Genomic DNA, 14,856 nt, shown 5'->3' on the forward strand with positions numbered 1-14,856 from the left:
CCTGTTTCAAAAGTGTGGGAGGCATTTCAGCCCTCCTGAGCAGATTGAGAGAGACTCAAGCTCTCTTCTGTGGTGAGGTTCAGTTATCTGCAGTTTAATACTCCAGCAGGAAAAAACAAGAGAGGGCAAGGAACGTGACAGTGTGTGCTCAGCTCACAAACTTTGACTCTTTCGACTGGATGTTAAAAAAGAAATTGCTAATTGTATTGACCCCTGCACTAGCAGTGAATGAAACGGGGTCACCTGCAGCATAAATCAAGTTTAACGGCCTGAGCTTATGAAAAAAGGTGTTAATAGGACCAAAGCTACTAAGATAGTAGGGCTAGAGTGAAAAAGAGAGCAATCCTTTAATACTGTTACATAAGAGGTGAGAAGTCTGTCTCTGATCTCCCAGTGAGAGACAGACAGGCTGGCAGACACAGCAGAACAACTCCTGCCATTAATCTATATAACAGACTTTTTCTCCCCAAACTAATGCTGCTCATTTACTTACCCCAATATTTCAAGTTATTGTTCAAACACCATTTTAAGTGTGTTAAACCACAGCTTCTTAAAATGAATTGATTGGTTTACTGAATATTAATCCAAGGGCGAATTTACAGGGTTGAAAGCTTCACTTTAGTGCAACTTGTATCTTATTCACTAACCATCCTCAATCTAGTTCAACCTGGCTTGTTAGGTGTCTTTCAGTAATCACAGTAGGGTTTGCGTTGTTACCTTATTTATGTGATTCCTTTAGTGAATCGGGTGCTGAAACAATGCAGTCATTGCATGAAAATAAACAATGCTTTCAGTGAGCTAAATTCATTCATAGTGAATATCCTCGTTAGTATTGCGATTACCATCATGATAATTGTGTTTTTGAATGTGTGATTCCAGGCTTTAAACCCTGGTCCAATACCATGGAAATCCTGGATGAAAAGGATGGAATGGACACTGAGCTGCTGGTGTATGCCATGACCCTTATCAACAAGGTACCTGTGCAGTATTCTCTGCACATAATGTATAGAATTAGGAATGAAAATTAAGCCTAAGAAGCACTATAGAGGTCCTAGACTTTGTCATATCTTTTTGCACACTCTCAATTATTTTACACGTTGTTATTATTTTTTCTTATATCCCTGTTTTGTCATTGCAGACATTGGCTGGTCTGGCTGACCAGGACTCATTCTATGATGTGGTTGACAGTTTAGAGGAGCAGGGGATGGAGGCCATGGTTCAAAGGCACCTCAACAGAAAGGGCACAGACTTGGACTTAGTGGAGCAGTTCAACATCTATGAGGTTAGTTTGCTATACATTTCAGTCAGACAGCATCTCAACAATCCTGCTGAGGTTCAAATAATCTGTGAATCTGCTAACTAAAGGCAGTATTAATTATAATGCCACAGCGTAAATCATCAACGTTCTTGAACATCTGCATTCTTCACAGAACCAGAACTGTTGTGTGATTCTAATCCCTAATTTTAAGTAAATGAATCTTGTTGTGCATGTCTTTCATGTCAAACATTCACACAAATAGGCTTTTATTTACTGAGGATTTTTTTTAATCAAGTGTAGCATTAGTTCAGGCTGGTCACTGTATTCAAGCTTACAATCATGTTTAGCTTATCATGACATCTGCCAATGCAATTAGCTGTGCCTTAGCTGCCTTTCCATTGCATGGATGCAAGCTGCTCGGGTAACGGTGACATTCTTGTTACTGTAAACTCCTATTCCAGTAATGGCGACATGCTTGCTGTTGTATGCTTTTATCCGGGTAAGAACAACATGCTTGTTGCTTTTAAGATCATTTAAGATGTGTTCGCTTTCCCCAGTAGGTTATTGTTTTTAGCTTTTTAAATGTGAATTCAGAATTGCTCTATCTTGATCTCTCAATATTCCAGCATCACTTGTAATCAGTTAGCAGTGGTTAGTGCTTATAGCTATGGATTGGGAATTTTGGTGATTTTATTTGGATTTAGTTTTGGCATATGGTTTTGTTTTGGGATGGTCACTGCACTCCCTGCTCTGTCCATGCATGGCTTCATGGATGAGCTGGGAGTTTTCCTAGAACAGAACCATACCACCAACACCAACACATTGCTTCAGTTGACTATATGTACATAAAAGTATTTATCAAAGTATTCAAGTCAAAGTATTAATTTGATGAAAATGTTCCTGAATGAAATAAACCTTAACTTAGCCGTGATGTAATACTTGTTATTATTTGATAATATTTTAACAAAAGCACATATAATATTCATGTCTGTCTATAGATGACTCTTCGTCATGAGGATGGTGATGATGAGGCTCAGCCTCCTCCATCCGGACATAAGAGCCGGCGTCGGGCCAGCGTGGGGGCCACACCTGAGAGGCGTGGCTTGGAACGACGACGTAGCCGAAGACACTCACTCCAAAATGGGAAACGTCACACCTCTGCTCCTACTTCCCCCTGCCACAGCAACACCCCCAACATCTTGCCTTTTAATGGCCAGAGGATTGAGGATATTAACGAAAGGTAAGAAAGGAGAAAGGAATAGAAGTTGAATTTAATGAATTGTTTAATTATTTAATGGTTAATACAGTACCGTATCCTTTGGTGTACACGATGTTCCTCATGTTAAATGGTAAGATCAGAGTTGTATACTTCTAATTCAAATATAAAATGCAACATGAAGCACAAATAATTTGATGGTTTACTGTCATTTGATTGAAGACAATACCAGACAGCAAATGGTCGTAATGGTGGCATATTTTATCTTCCATTGTTGGGAGAGCTACTTCAAAACTGTGAAGCTACTTCGAAGCTCATAATTGAAAGTAGTTTAGCTAGAGTCAAGCTGACCTTTGATGAAATGGTTAAATATACTACCAACTGCAAACAAGAATAGCTAACTACATGAAACCTTCTTAAAAGAGTAAAATCACATATCAGTGTAAGTATTAGACTCTGTATTGCATGTTTAAAAGTGTTTTGTAACACTGCGCCGCTACTTGTCAGAATAAAATATATATTTTTTTTTTTTATGGAAAAGCTACAAGTGAAGTAACACATGACTTTTTTTAATGACTTTTTAAAGCATGATTGGGCATGTTTATGTTATTAAATTGTTTATAATTAAAATTAAAATTAAATTGTAACCAAGGTTAATGAATGCTGTAAAATAATTTTTGGTTTTACTCGCCAGACTTATCAGATTTTACTGATGTATCAAAACATGTATCAAATTGCTACTGAAAACTGAAAAAGATATTAAACAAACCAAGAAGGGGGCATCTTCACATATAAAGTGTATAGTATTTAGTGTATATGTATAACTGCACACAATATATTATGTGAGAATGTACATTTTATTTCATATTTTGCTTTTGATCATTTAAATTGCATTTTAGCTTCTTACATTTCACATACATTTTTATGATATCATGAAATTGCCTTTTTAATAATGATAAAAACTGTTGTCACTGTTTGAAATTTCAGTCACTTTTTTAACATAACATTCACAAGATTGGAACCTAATAATTAAAATAGAATTACACATATAAAAATTATTTCATAAATATATTATATAAATAATTTACTATGCAAAAAACTTTTTACTAAATACCTGCATAGATGCTTCAATAGCCAATCTTTTTAATTATTAAATATTTATAGTGTTTTTAAGTAAAACATATTTCATAATTTATGATTAAATATTTATAATGTACTCATTAATTACAAGTACTACATTACTACATAATTTGTTACATGTTTGTTTATATGTAATAAACTTGTATCACTTGTATAGCATACATATATTTACATGTATAACAAGCACTAAGTAGGTACTGTCTCTTTAAGAGAAAGTGTTGACAAGAGCTTCCAGGAGCAAGTTTTCACATTGAATTAGTGCAGCGCATTAATGAGAGAGAATTTACACAATTTTACCTCATCTGTGCAATGTGTGATTAAAATCTATATTTATTTTTTACTTTTTATGAGCAACTGACTTAATAACAGAAAGGATAATAAGAGCAGTGGTGAAAAAAGTATAGATATTTTTTTAAGTAAAAGTACTGCTACAGAAGAAATAATTCACTCAAGTAGATGTTCTGAGAAATATTATGACTCAAGTAAGAGTAAATAAGTAGTTTGCCGGAAAAATGACTCAAGTCATAATGATACAAGTTACTTTATGAAAATTATATTATATATAGTTTATACACTTCCATTTTAAAACACAAGACATTTTTGTTCTTGAAAGAAATTGATGCTTCCTTTCACCAAGGATGCATTAATTAGATTAAAAATACTGTCAAAATCATTAACAGTATCACAGTGAGAAACAGACTCCTCAAAGGTCCTAAACTAGCAGCTTCTGCATTGCTGCAAGAGGATTCTTATATACTTTATAATTGATTATATAATTTATTATAATGAAAGGAATAAAAGGAACCGGACGGCGGGAAAAAAATTATGTTCAGTGAAACGTCAAAAGAAGATCGCAATGTATGTAATTGTAAATATATCAGATATTTTTAATAAAACACGGGAACTGGTTGCGTGGGCATTTTTTGCTACCCTTTTTTTGAATTTGCGGATTTTAAAAATGTTGGTGGTAGTTAATTTCTGACACTATTGGCATTGTATCTTTCTAAGGTATTTAAAAAGTTTGATTTAGACATATAGTAGCAAGTAAACAAGATATCCCACATATATGTCAAACTACATTGTGTTGATGTTTGACAGTTAAAACATTGCCTACCTTAAAAACAAGTGAAGTATGATCAGTGGTTAAACGTGTTCAGACGGTTCCCATACCTGAATGAACAGCTCCTTTTCCAGAATAAAGAGAAAGAGAAGAGAGGACACTGGCGGCAGTTTATGCAAGCTGCTGTGCTCATGATGCTGTGCCCTGCAGGCTTCCGTCATGCCACGCACAGCACGTTTTAGTTTATAAACAGATTTAGCACTTATAATTTTCTTCTTCCCAAAAATTCATAAATGTGTTGTTGGTTTTTTTTTTTTGTATTTTGTAATTGTGGTGAAAAATAACTGTAGCAATGTTGAATATTTCATTTTTAATCAACTCAAGTAAAAGTAAAAGTATTATTATTTATTTATACTTTAAAAAGTTTTAAATTTATTCAACTACTGTAACGAGAGTAGTTGTAATTTTTTACTTTCCACCTCTGATTAAGAGAGATGAAAAGGACACACGATATATGGAAAGAAGCAAAAGGAAACTTTTACTTGCATAATTTGTGTTTATTTGCTTGTACAAATGTTTACCACAATTTACAAGTTCTCAAATTCAAATCTACACACTCTCAAGTTCTCTAGACATCTAAGAAGCACGTAACACTGGTCTGTAGCCATGCTTAAAATCTAATAAGTTTGTGAAAACATTCCATGCAAAGTTTTGACCAAAATCAGAGCTGACTTTGTCAAAAGCATTGTAAATGTAACAGCGTTTCATGGCTCAACTAAAGCGACAGTGACAGCACGAGCCACGACAACTCAGTAAATCTCTGAAGCCAAATAGATTTTCTTCAGTGTGCACACTCACGAGTCACAAGCAGTAAAAGACGAGGCTGAATCCAGCTTCTTAATCGCCAGCTTCTTTTTCAGTAAAAGGATCGTGGTGCTTAAGTTCTTTTCGCCACAACACAACTCGATCTCTGGTGAGTAAAATCTGAATATGTACTAGCCATTGGCTAATAACTGATATATTTTAGTCGCATGGAAAATTTAGTTGCATATGCGATTGATTTACTCGCAATGTGGTGCTGCTAATATTCACAAATAGATCCTTATTGTAAAGTGTTACCATTGAATGCATCTCCTTTCCTCATGAAGTAGTCTTTCTGCAAGTGACCCACAGTCAACTTTGAGAAAAAGCAGCGCAAAGCCATTCGCTCTATACATCCATGTGCTAAAAAAGCTAGATATACTGCCACAAATAAATCAGAACGCAGATGTCTTTTTGTTTTTAAGAAAAAAGATGTGTTTTTAACAGATTAAGTTCTTTTAAAATATACAGTGTCTAAAAAACAGAGACTGCCAAAGATGTCCATCTAGTGCGTGTTTACATTGAAAAACAGTGCGGATGGATGGAGCAAAGAAAAAAAAAGAGGTCCAATGTATACTTCCCCTTTAGGCCATTTCCTAAATCCAACTATTCTTATTTATAAGTTTTAACATTCCCCATAACTGACTGTTTCACTTCTGAGAAACCCAGTTAGTGTAACTACTTTAGTTGTACTGTGTTCATGCTTCATTTTTTTTTTTTTTTGCTAATTTTCTAACGACAGAAATATGACACTTATTTGTTTTATTCTGCGATCTATGAAAAAGTGAAAACTCCACGCTATGCCATTTTTAATCTCCCCTAAACACATGTATTCCTTTTCAGCTATAAAACACAAGGTCTAGTTCAGGATGTAATGATGGAATAAGAAAGGGAAGCAGTTTTATATTGGGTGTTCTATCACGTTACCTTTGACATGAGAGTCTTTAAGTCCCAAAAGAAGATGGAGAATTTAATAATGCTCAGAGGGAGAGACAGAGAGCACTTGCTAGTGCACAGACATTCATATTAATCATACACACACGAGGGAGACGGTGGGAACCGGTGAGGCCGAGAGAGAGGTGGAAATAGGATGTCAATGAAATATGGAGGTATGAGCCATGCATACTTCCCAAGGCAGTAGCACAGATTGAGAATCTTGCTTGAAAGAAATGTTATTGTCCTTATACATTATATTGTAAACTTTAATCATGCAGCTTAATCCATATCCTTTGAATATTCAATGGTACAAAGGTGAGCTATGCAGATATCCTTGCTGGCTATCATGGCAGTATTCCAGCCAACAAAAAAGCTTCATATGCCTTTTTTCCTCATAATTTGCTGATCCAACGAGTTAGTCGTCAGGGAGGACAAATCCCCCCCACGGTAAAGTCAGGTAAGGCAGTGGAGAGAGTCCGGGCTAACTTACACACTCTGTGTTAGTGGAATGTTGGACATTTTGGAGGTGTTCTGTGTCTCTGTGTGTGGATCTCACCACTGGTGATATTGAAATACAGAGCCCGAAAAGTGACAGAGTCACTGTGAGCGCTATAGTCAAGAGTAGGGCTATCATTGTGATTTCTCCATTGTTTTAGAAACATCAAATAAGTCGAAATATTACTTTGCAAGTAGATAGCATACTTGCAAAGCATACATGCTGATTGGAAACAGATAAAAGTGTCATAGAAGCACCTCAAAATAGCGTGGTTGCTTCAGCAAGTGCGTTTTTCTTTTCACATCTGCTTTTAGGACACTATCGGTTAGGTTTAGTGTAAGGGTTTTGCTGATTTAATACCCGATAGAGCATTAACCTTAAAAACCTCATCTGTTTGGGAGAACATTTAACTCAGAACTGTCATGAACCAAGTAATGAACCATGTTACATAATTTTGAATTTTTTTTTGCCACAATCACAGAATTTTCATGAGATTAGGCTTCAATTCTGATTGGTCAATTGCTGCATTCGGCAGCCAAGTGTTTTTCTGTAATGACCACTAAACTGTGTAGTTGACCAATTTCCTACACTATTTCCATGTCCCTCGTGGCACCACTCCTTCTCTTCCTTCCAACATACTCAAATTATTTTTTGTATCTGTTAAGGGTAAAAATAGGATACATCAGCTTCATGTTGGAGTCTTGTCAGGGTTTATTTTGCAGCTGGTTGACTGCACATTATTGATTAACTTTGATTTTAACTTCTTTTTTAACGTTAAAATAAAAATTTTGGGATTTTACTTGAAGCGTGTAAAATTGTAGAATGGAGCATCATTGTGAACACAACAGACTGATATGTTATTGTCCATAGTAAAATTATTATTGGCATGCCACAGAGGGTTCTAAACTGTCAGCTAGTGAATACAGAAAAGTGGATTAATACAAACTATAAGTGTCCCTTTGCTGTTCTACTAAATATCAGAACTCTTGGACAAGCTGCTTATCCAATACAATTAGTGGACAGTAACCAATGTATGTATAATATAACTCTCGATACAAACAAAAAAAATACTTTTTCTCATCTGACTTCATCTTTGTACCTGCAGTCAGAATATAGCCATCACAGCAAGAAAATGTCTCAGCAATACTCTCGCCACTATCTCTTTATCTCTCTTGTCATTCTTCTCCTTTTGTGGAGCTGCACAGACTGTATGTGCTTTAGATGATTGATGACAGAATCTGCAGTTAGTGATGGGTTTTGTGGATTATTTTTCTTCGAGCGGTTTGGTTGACAGATAGTTGAATTCGTCTCAGTTAGTCATCCGATCCTGACGTCTGTTAGCTAACCCACCACAGGAAATTAGAAGGACCTTTGAAGTGTGGTGTGTTCCATATTAGTAATAAATACCAGCCTACTGAGAGAGAGAGAGAGAGAGAGAGAGAGAGAGAGAGAGAGACCCTTGAGTAGTGAGGCCCAGAACTTCTACTCCACCTTTTAAATAGAAAGGTCTTAATGCTTTGTATCAACTGTTGCACAACCCATAGCTATGTTGGCATACACCGATGTAAAACTCTTCAATAGGTGAACTGGCAGGTTGGGAATCAAGAACTGGTTCTCGTTAAATGCCAGAACCAAATGTTTTTTCATGCTATTCTGTTCCATTAACTATTCTTAAATGTTTACATTATTTTGCTGATGTGCACAGAACACCATACTAAAATAATCTGACTGTGTTTCCTGCATTATTACTGAATCTACAGCACCATAGCACATCTGAGTTTATCTGAGTTGTGAGCTTGCAGTCTTAATTAAATGTTATAAGAGAGACTGGGTGCAGCAAAATAATACAAAGATAATACTTTTTTTCTATTAAGTTGTCTTTACTGGTTGCACACAGCAACAAACATGTGGTGACACCAATGTAGTTTGATTCACTAACAAATTACACTTATGGTCTGTTTATACTTCTACTATACTTCAAACCTACTGCATATTCTCTGCATAATTGGTGGTTTGCATTTATTGTTCTGTGTTGGTGTGTCTGCATTGTTCTGTGAGTACACAGCCAAAATGCTAGTGTATTGAGAGCAGTTATCTTCATTTCTGAAATAAGTATACATTTCATAAATAAACAAAAGCACTGTAATTAATGGATTAAAAATATTATTAAATATGAAATATATTAACTAAATAAAATATAAAAAATTAGTGAAAATGTTGAGATTTATGTACATAGTATTTATGATGCATGTCATCTGCCATGCAGAGAGAAAATAAATAAGGCATACACTGTGTTACAAAGTAACATAATGTGACTTCATTTTCTTCTGTTAAATGGTTTAAATGTTTTGTGTTGTGATTTCTTCGGATGTCATTTTCATCTGCCAACTGAGCATGTGGTGAAGATTCTTTTCCTCTCCTTACCTTTCTGCTCTTCCTTTCATTTCTTTCCTCATTCCTTCTTACAACCCTCAACCCCTCCTTTATGCTACAGAGAGGAGGAAGAGGAGGATGAGGAACTACAGAAAACAGAGCTCTCTAGACAGGCATCTGAAAGGTATTTTCGGCAGAACAAGACCTCAGGGTATAGTGTCTTAGAGATAGAAAGCAGATTCTAGATCCTCTTCCATTTTCTGACTTTTCTAACAGTAAGTTTTCTCTCCCAACATGTCTCTGGGTTTTCATTTACTAGATCTTCTGTTGTTACTCTGTTGTTTGTAGCTGGATGGCATCAACCGTAGAGGAAGCTTCTAGCTTTTGTTTGCCTTTTAAGTGCATGGTCAACTTCATTCCCAATGCTGATGACCCAGACAGTAAGGAAAACCTCAGGGGCCAGTCTGGGATAAAGGTTATACGCAGGGCCCCAGAGTCTTCCCCTATCCTGATCCCTGAATTGGGGCCCCTGATATCACCCAGACTGTCTTCTTGGGCCTCTGTCGGGTCCTTGGCGGTCCTCCCATCCCAGGGTTCCTCTATCACCTCCTCAGCCTCAACCTCCCCAAGCAAAGACCCCCTGTCCCCTGTCCTCCCTCTCCTCTCTTCTTCCTTTGTCCCTACTTGCTCGTCGGATTTGGACGAGGTAGCTGTGGGCACCCCGCAGGGCGAGAAGGGCAGAGAGCCAGACAAGCACTGCAGGTAGTGCAGATAGACACAGTAGATTCTCGCCATTCACAGAACGCCATGCATGTATTTACAATGGCTATTTTCCAAATACTAGTGAGCTGCATATCTAAATGGCATCATGGGTGCGCTCCAGATATAAAGGCTGTTCCAAGCAGTTTACTGCCTCATGAGATACACCTTGTTTTGGCCAAATTTTTTAGGCAGCTTCTCAAGTATGTGTATGAAGCAATCCCAGATTTATTCTGCAATACAAAGGCAAAACACAGTGACAGCACATTTTGTCAAAACTGAGTTATGACAGAAATTGAGATCTTAGACCAGGGATGAAAAACGGTTCAATGAAAGAAAACCAAAAACCAAAAACAAACAAAATGATGCTAATGAGTTTTGACTGAGAAGCAGATCTGTCATTTTCTATAAAATATAATTCAGATTGGTTTCTTTTGATTTTGGAGACAAATATTACCAGTACAGGTTTCTTGACAGGTTTCATGAGAATCACCCATGTGGTACCATTTCTGTTAGAATGCTTCCTCAGAAGGTAAGCTGCCTAAGTAGGCATTAGTATTTGGAATAGAACCATTCAGAGTTGCATTTCTGATTAAAAGAATGATATTCACTCCCACATAAGTGAAGATATGAGATCCCTGAAAGATAACCTCAGGAAACCCATGTCTATTTTTATTGATTCAGGTCTCACAAAAACTATGACCTCGGTCACTATATGTGTAAGGCTTTCATCCTTGAATTGAAAGGAAGTGGTGCATGGAATTCTCTTGATTGCTGGATCTCCTGTGAATGGCGAGGGTTTGATGTTTTGCCTGTTTCATCAAGCCCACCTAATAAAAAGAGTCAGACCCTCCCTCACCTAGTGGATTATTATCCACAGTATCCCTTTGTGTCCACATTCAATAGAACCTCTTAAAACTTCCTGGATCCTAAAAAGCCCACGTGCACCCTTGCAAAGTGCTACACCCACTGTGTCTTAACTTATGGTCATGTGCAATATTGTGGCTTAACTTGTCTCATAGATCAAATCCTCAGTCCAATAAAAGGAGAAATGGGACACCAGTATGGTCATGGCCTGATAAATCTTGATGCACGTTTTATGTTGCATCCTCAATACTTTGATGGAATGCAAAAAGACAGAGGCTTTCAGAAACTCAGGTCTCTTTCTCCCTGAATCAGCCACTGAAGTGAAAGACACTCCCTAAAGGATGCTAAGTTTTACTGACATTTACAACTCATCTGCCCTTCATTGGTCCATTGTACCACAACAAAGCCAAGAGAAGCCTGTAAATTAAGTCACATATAAAAGGTCAATTGTAATTCACCCTGGACAGTGCCTGTAGGGTCCACATTTCATGAGAATAAAGATGAAAATGCTTTGCAATGTTTCGTGCATGTTTGCCTGACATTAGGACTGTGGCAGCTTGAGGTACACATCTGGATTATAAAGTGGATCAAAGACAGATCTTTGTTGTAAATGAGTTCTTTAATATGCATTTTTAAATGTGAAGGGTTTAATTTCTGTGCCAAGAACGGAATTGGAACAATGACTATTTTTAAACAAATTTCCTGAACATTCCGTTTTCCATTGGTTGAACAAATTTCCTGAACATTCCGTCTTCCATTGGTTGAACAAACAGACATTCCCACCTTAAAGTGCTGGTCAGAATGCTAAAAAAAAAGGCAATGTTCTGATAGTGGCACAGAGCCACAGTGTTTACATCTTTGGGGGGAATCAACCTATAGTATAAAGTGTAGGGTTGGGAATCGCGAGCTGGTTCTTATTCAGAAATGGTTCCATTTTTTTTAAATACTGGTACTGTACAATTTCCATGACTTTCGGTTCTACACAGAACAACCAGTATTGTCTGATACCCATACAAAAGACTCTTATGTGTCTGTCCTTTTTAATCTATAGTGTGACAAGTGTGGGGTTTCTGAACAAATAAGTCTTGACTCTGTAGAGTTACTTAAGGCATTTTCAGATCTGTTGCTCATTTGATTTGTTCTGAGACAGGGGCTAAAATTCACTTTCCAATTCAAATTCAATAATATTGTTGCAATTTCTTCTTGGTTCGGTTTGCTTACACAAGGCAACATTTTACAATGAACCAACGCTTTGTCAATAAAGTCACATGTGAGCAAGCTGTCCCCTTATTGGTCACATTGTTTGTGTGCTGTTTCGGTATGTAGCGCATCCATTGAAATACCTATTCAAATTATATACCTGTAAATATTTGTCAACTGCTGCACATTTCTGAGTATTGTTTATGTCACGCTTTGCAAAACATCACTGCATGGTACAGAATGCGTGTTCCAGTCAGAGGTTGCACTGCAAATAAATATTATCCGACACACGGATTATATGAGTTGTAAAAAATTTTTGTTAGTTGCTTTTGCATTGTGTCTGCATTGAAAGTGCCTATCCTCACATTCACAGAGCTCACCCTCTCTCGTGCACACACAAACACACATCCACAAACAGTAGAGTGAAGCCACATAAAAATGTTTTTTATCTGCCAAAAAGTTGCTGACGCCATCCTACTTCTGCAGCTATCCGATCGAGAGCAGTGAGCATACTAAAATTATCTCATTACCGCAGTTTATAAAATAACTCCTATATTAAACATGCAGTGATGTCTAATATAGTCGCCAAAACGCGATATCCACATTTGATGATGAATTATAGTACAGTGATGAGTTGACCTACAGATGTCTTCTCCGCAGATCCATCGGGCGTGTTCATGGTTTTTATAGGGATATTGGTTTGTTGGTCCGTTGGGTCGGGTTGCATTCTCACCACAAGCGAATCGCTCCAAAGTTCCGGTTCGTTTGTTTTGGTGTGGATCCGAGTGTGATTGCCGCGTTCATATATGCCTTAACGAACCGAACTAAGGAAGAAAATCAGGTTCTGAAAAAAATGCTCTAAATGAGCCAGGTGTGAAAACGCCCTTATACTTTTTTTAATCAGGCATTGCAGTTACTCTCAGGTAGTTCATATGACAATGTGTAGTTAAAGGTACACTTATACATTATTAGTTTTGTTGTAATCAGTGGAAAAGTAATAAATAAAATGTTAGCACCTTTATGTTTGTTTGTTTAGAATTTTCATTTAATATATAGTTACAGTAGGACCTATATTAATGGATTGCATATTTGCCTCTAAAATGTATTTGAGAAGCCATTATATAGTCTGTGTAAACATGTCTTTTGCAAGAAAATGTATATGTATCTCTGATGTGATATATCTGCTCTAATGAAATCTGAAATTATCTAGTCATTTGGCAACAGACTGCAGAGGACAGTAAATGCAAAAAAAAGAAAAGAAAGGAATTCCTTATTTCCAAATATAGATATATATATATATATATATATATATATATATATATATATATATATATATATATATATATTTTTTTTTTTTTTTTATTTATTTATTTTTTTTTAAAGAAAGAATCATTACTGGAACCATTCAAGAATCTGAATCATTAAAGTCCTCACGATTCCCATCCCTAATAAATTGCTTACTTGTAGTTGTCTCTGCAGATTGAATATGCGTTACACAGTAATAGCCTAATTACACAGCAGTTTTATTATTGATTGATGATGCCACAATTTCTGAAAGAATGATCTCTTATCCAATGCTAAAAATGCCATGAGAGCCATTATACAATGATTTATGATATGGTCATGTTTATTAACCATATTAGTATTCAAGTTAGAACTTTTAAAGTATATGTAGTTGGTCGAGATATGATAAGAATTTGATGGTAAAAGCACACAGTAAATGTATTTAGGAAAACCCTGGCAGTCCTTCTTGGTGGTACTTATGGGTTTTTTAAAAGCATACAAATTAATGAGAGCTGAGACTGCTTTGATTCACTTCTCTGTGTGTATTGTCACTGAATTTTTCACTCAATTCTACATGTCCCTCTGTCCTCTTTTTCCTTTCTGTCACAGCTTCTGTATTTTGTAATGTCCATTACTAACCCCTTCTCATAATCTGTCTCTTCTGTGCAGTCTGTCAGACGTTAGATACTCAAACACTGCATGCAGTTCTTGTGGCAGGTAAGAGGCCTTCATAAGTTCCACAATTTAAAAGAAAAAGGTTGTTGGACTGTGGCCATGTTCACACTAATCCATTTTTGTTTGAAAACTCCAAAGTCCAACTTCATCGTTTTCCTAAGCATGCATTTTACGGAGAGCGTTTTCGAAAGTCTGTGTTTTTGGTGAAGGATGGTGTGGATGAAATGCGTAAATGTAGCAAAATCAATGTGTTTCCAAATGAAGTGTGGACAGTTGAGTGGACATGGCCTGTGGTTTAGCAGTCTGCTCTGAGAAGTCCAGCTGTTGCACAGTCTACCATTTTTTATTTCCCAAGCATGTTTTCTCCATTTCTCCCAATCATGTTCTGTCTCTGCTATCTTTGTCAATTAAAGTGCTCAAAAATAACAAAAATGCTCAATTCTTTTCATCCCTAACAGTTTCCTTTCCCTTATCACTGCTATCTTAGTAATAATACAAAATCAAAGTTGGCTCGACAAAGCCAACATACTGATAACCTACTTAAATGTGTCTTTTGTTTTGTCTTCTTCTTTCTTCCTGACTGTAACTCCTGTTAGAGCTTTCAAACTACATCCAATATTTTCAAATATATTAAAGGTATAGTTCACCCAAAAATTTAAATTCTCTCATCATTAATTCACCCTCATGTCAACCAGACTCCACTGATTAAATCCATGTCTTCAGAAGCGATG

At 36.4% G+C, this 14,856-nt stretch overlaps 1 protein-coding gene across 1 annotated transcript in view; it reads left to right on the plus strand.

Annotated features, from left to right (window-relative positions):
- The window catches only part of LOC127658133 (FH1/FH2 domain-containing protein 3-like), a 261,461-nt gene that overhangs the window by 193,939 nt on the left and 52,666 nt on the right, over nt 1-14,856 (plus strand). The window contains 4 exon segments of the mRNA XM_052147251.1: nt 880-974; nt 1,139-1,282; nt 2,257-2,498; nt 9,462-9,524. Coding sequence (XP_052003211.1) covers nt 880-974; nt 1,139-1,282; nt 2,257-2,498; nt 9,462-9,524 — 544 coding nt within the window.

Source organism: Xyrauchen texanus, chromosome 17 (genome assembly GCF_025860055.1).
Source record: "Xyrauchen texanus isolate HMW12.3.18 chromosome 17, RBS_HiC_50CHRs, whole genome shotgun sequence".
NCBI lineage: Eukaryota > Metazoa > Chordata > Actinopteri > Cypriniformes > Catostomidae > Xyrauchen > Xyrauchen texanus.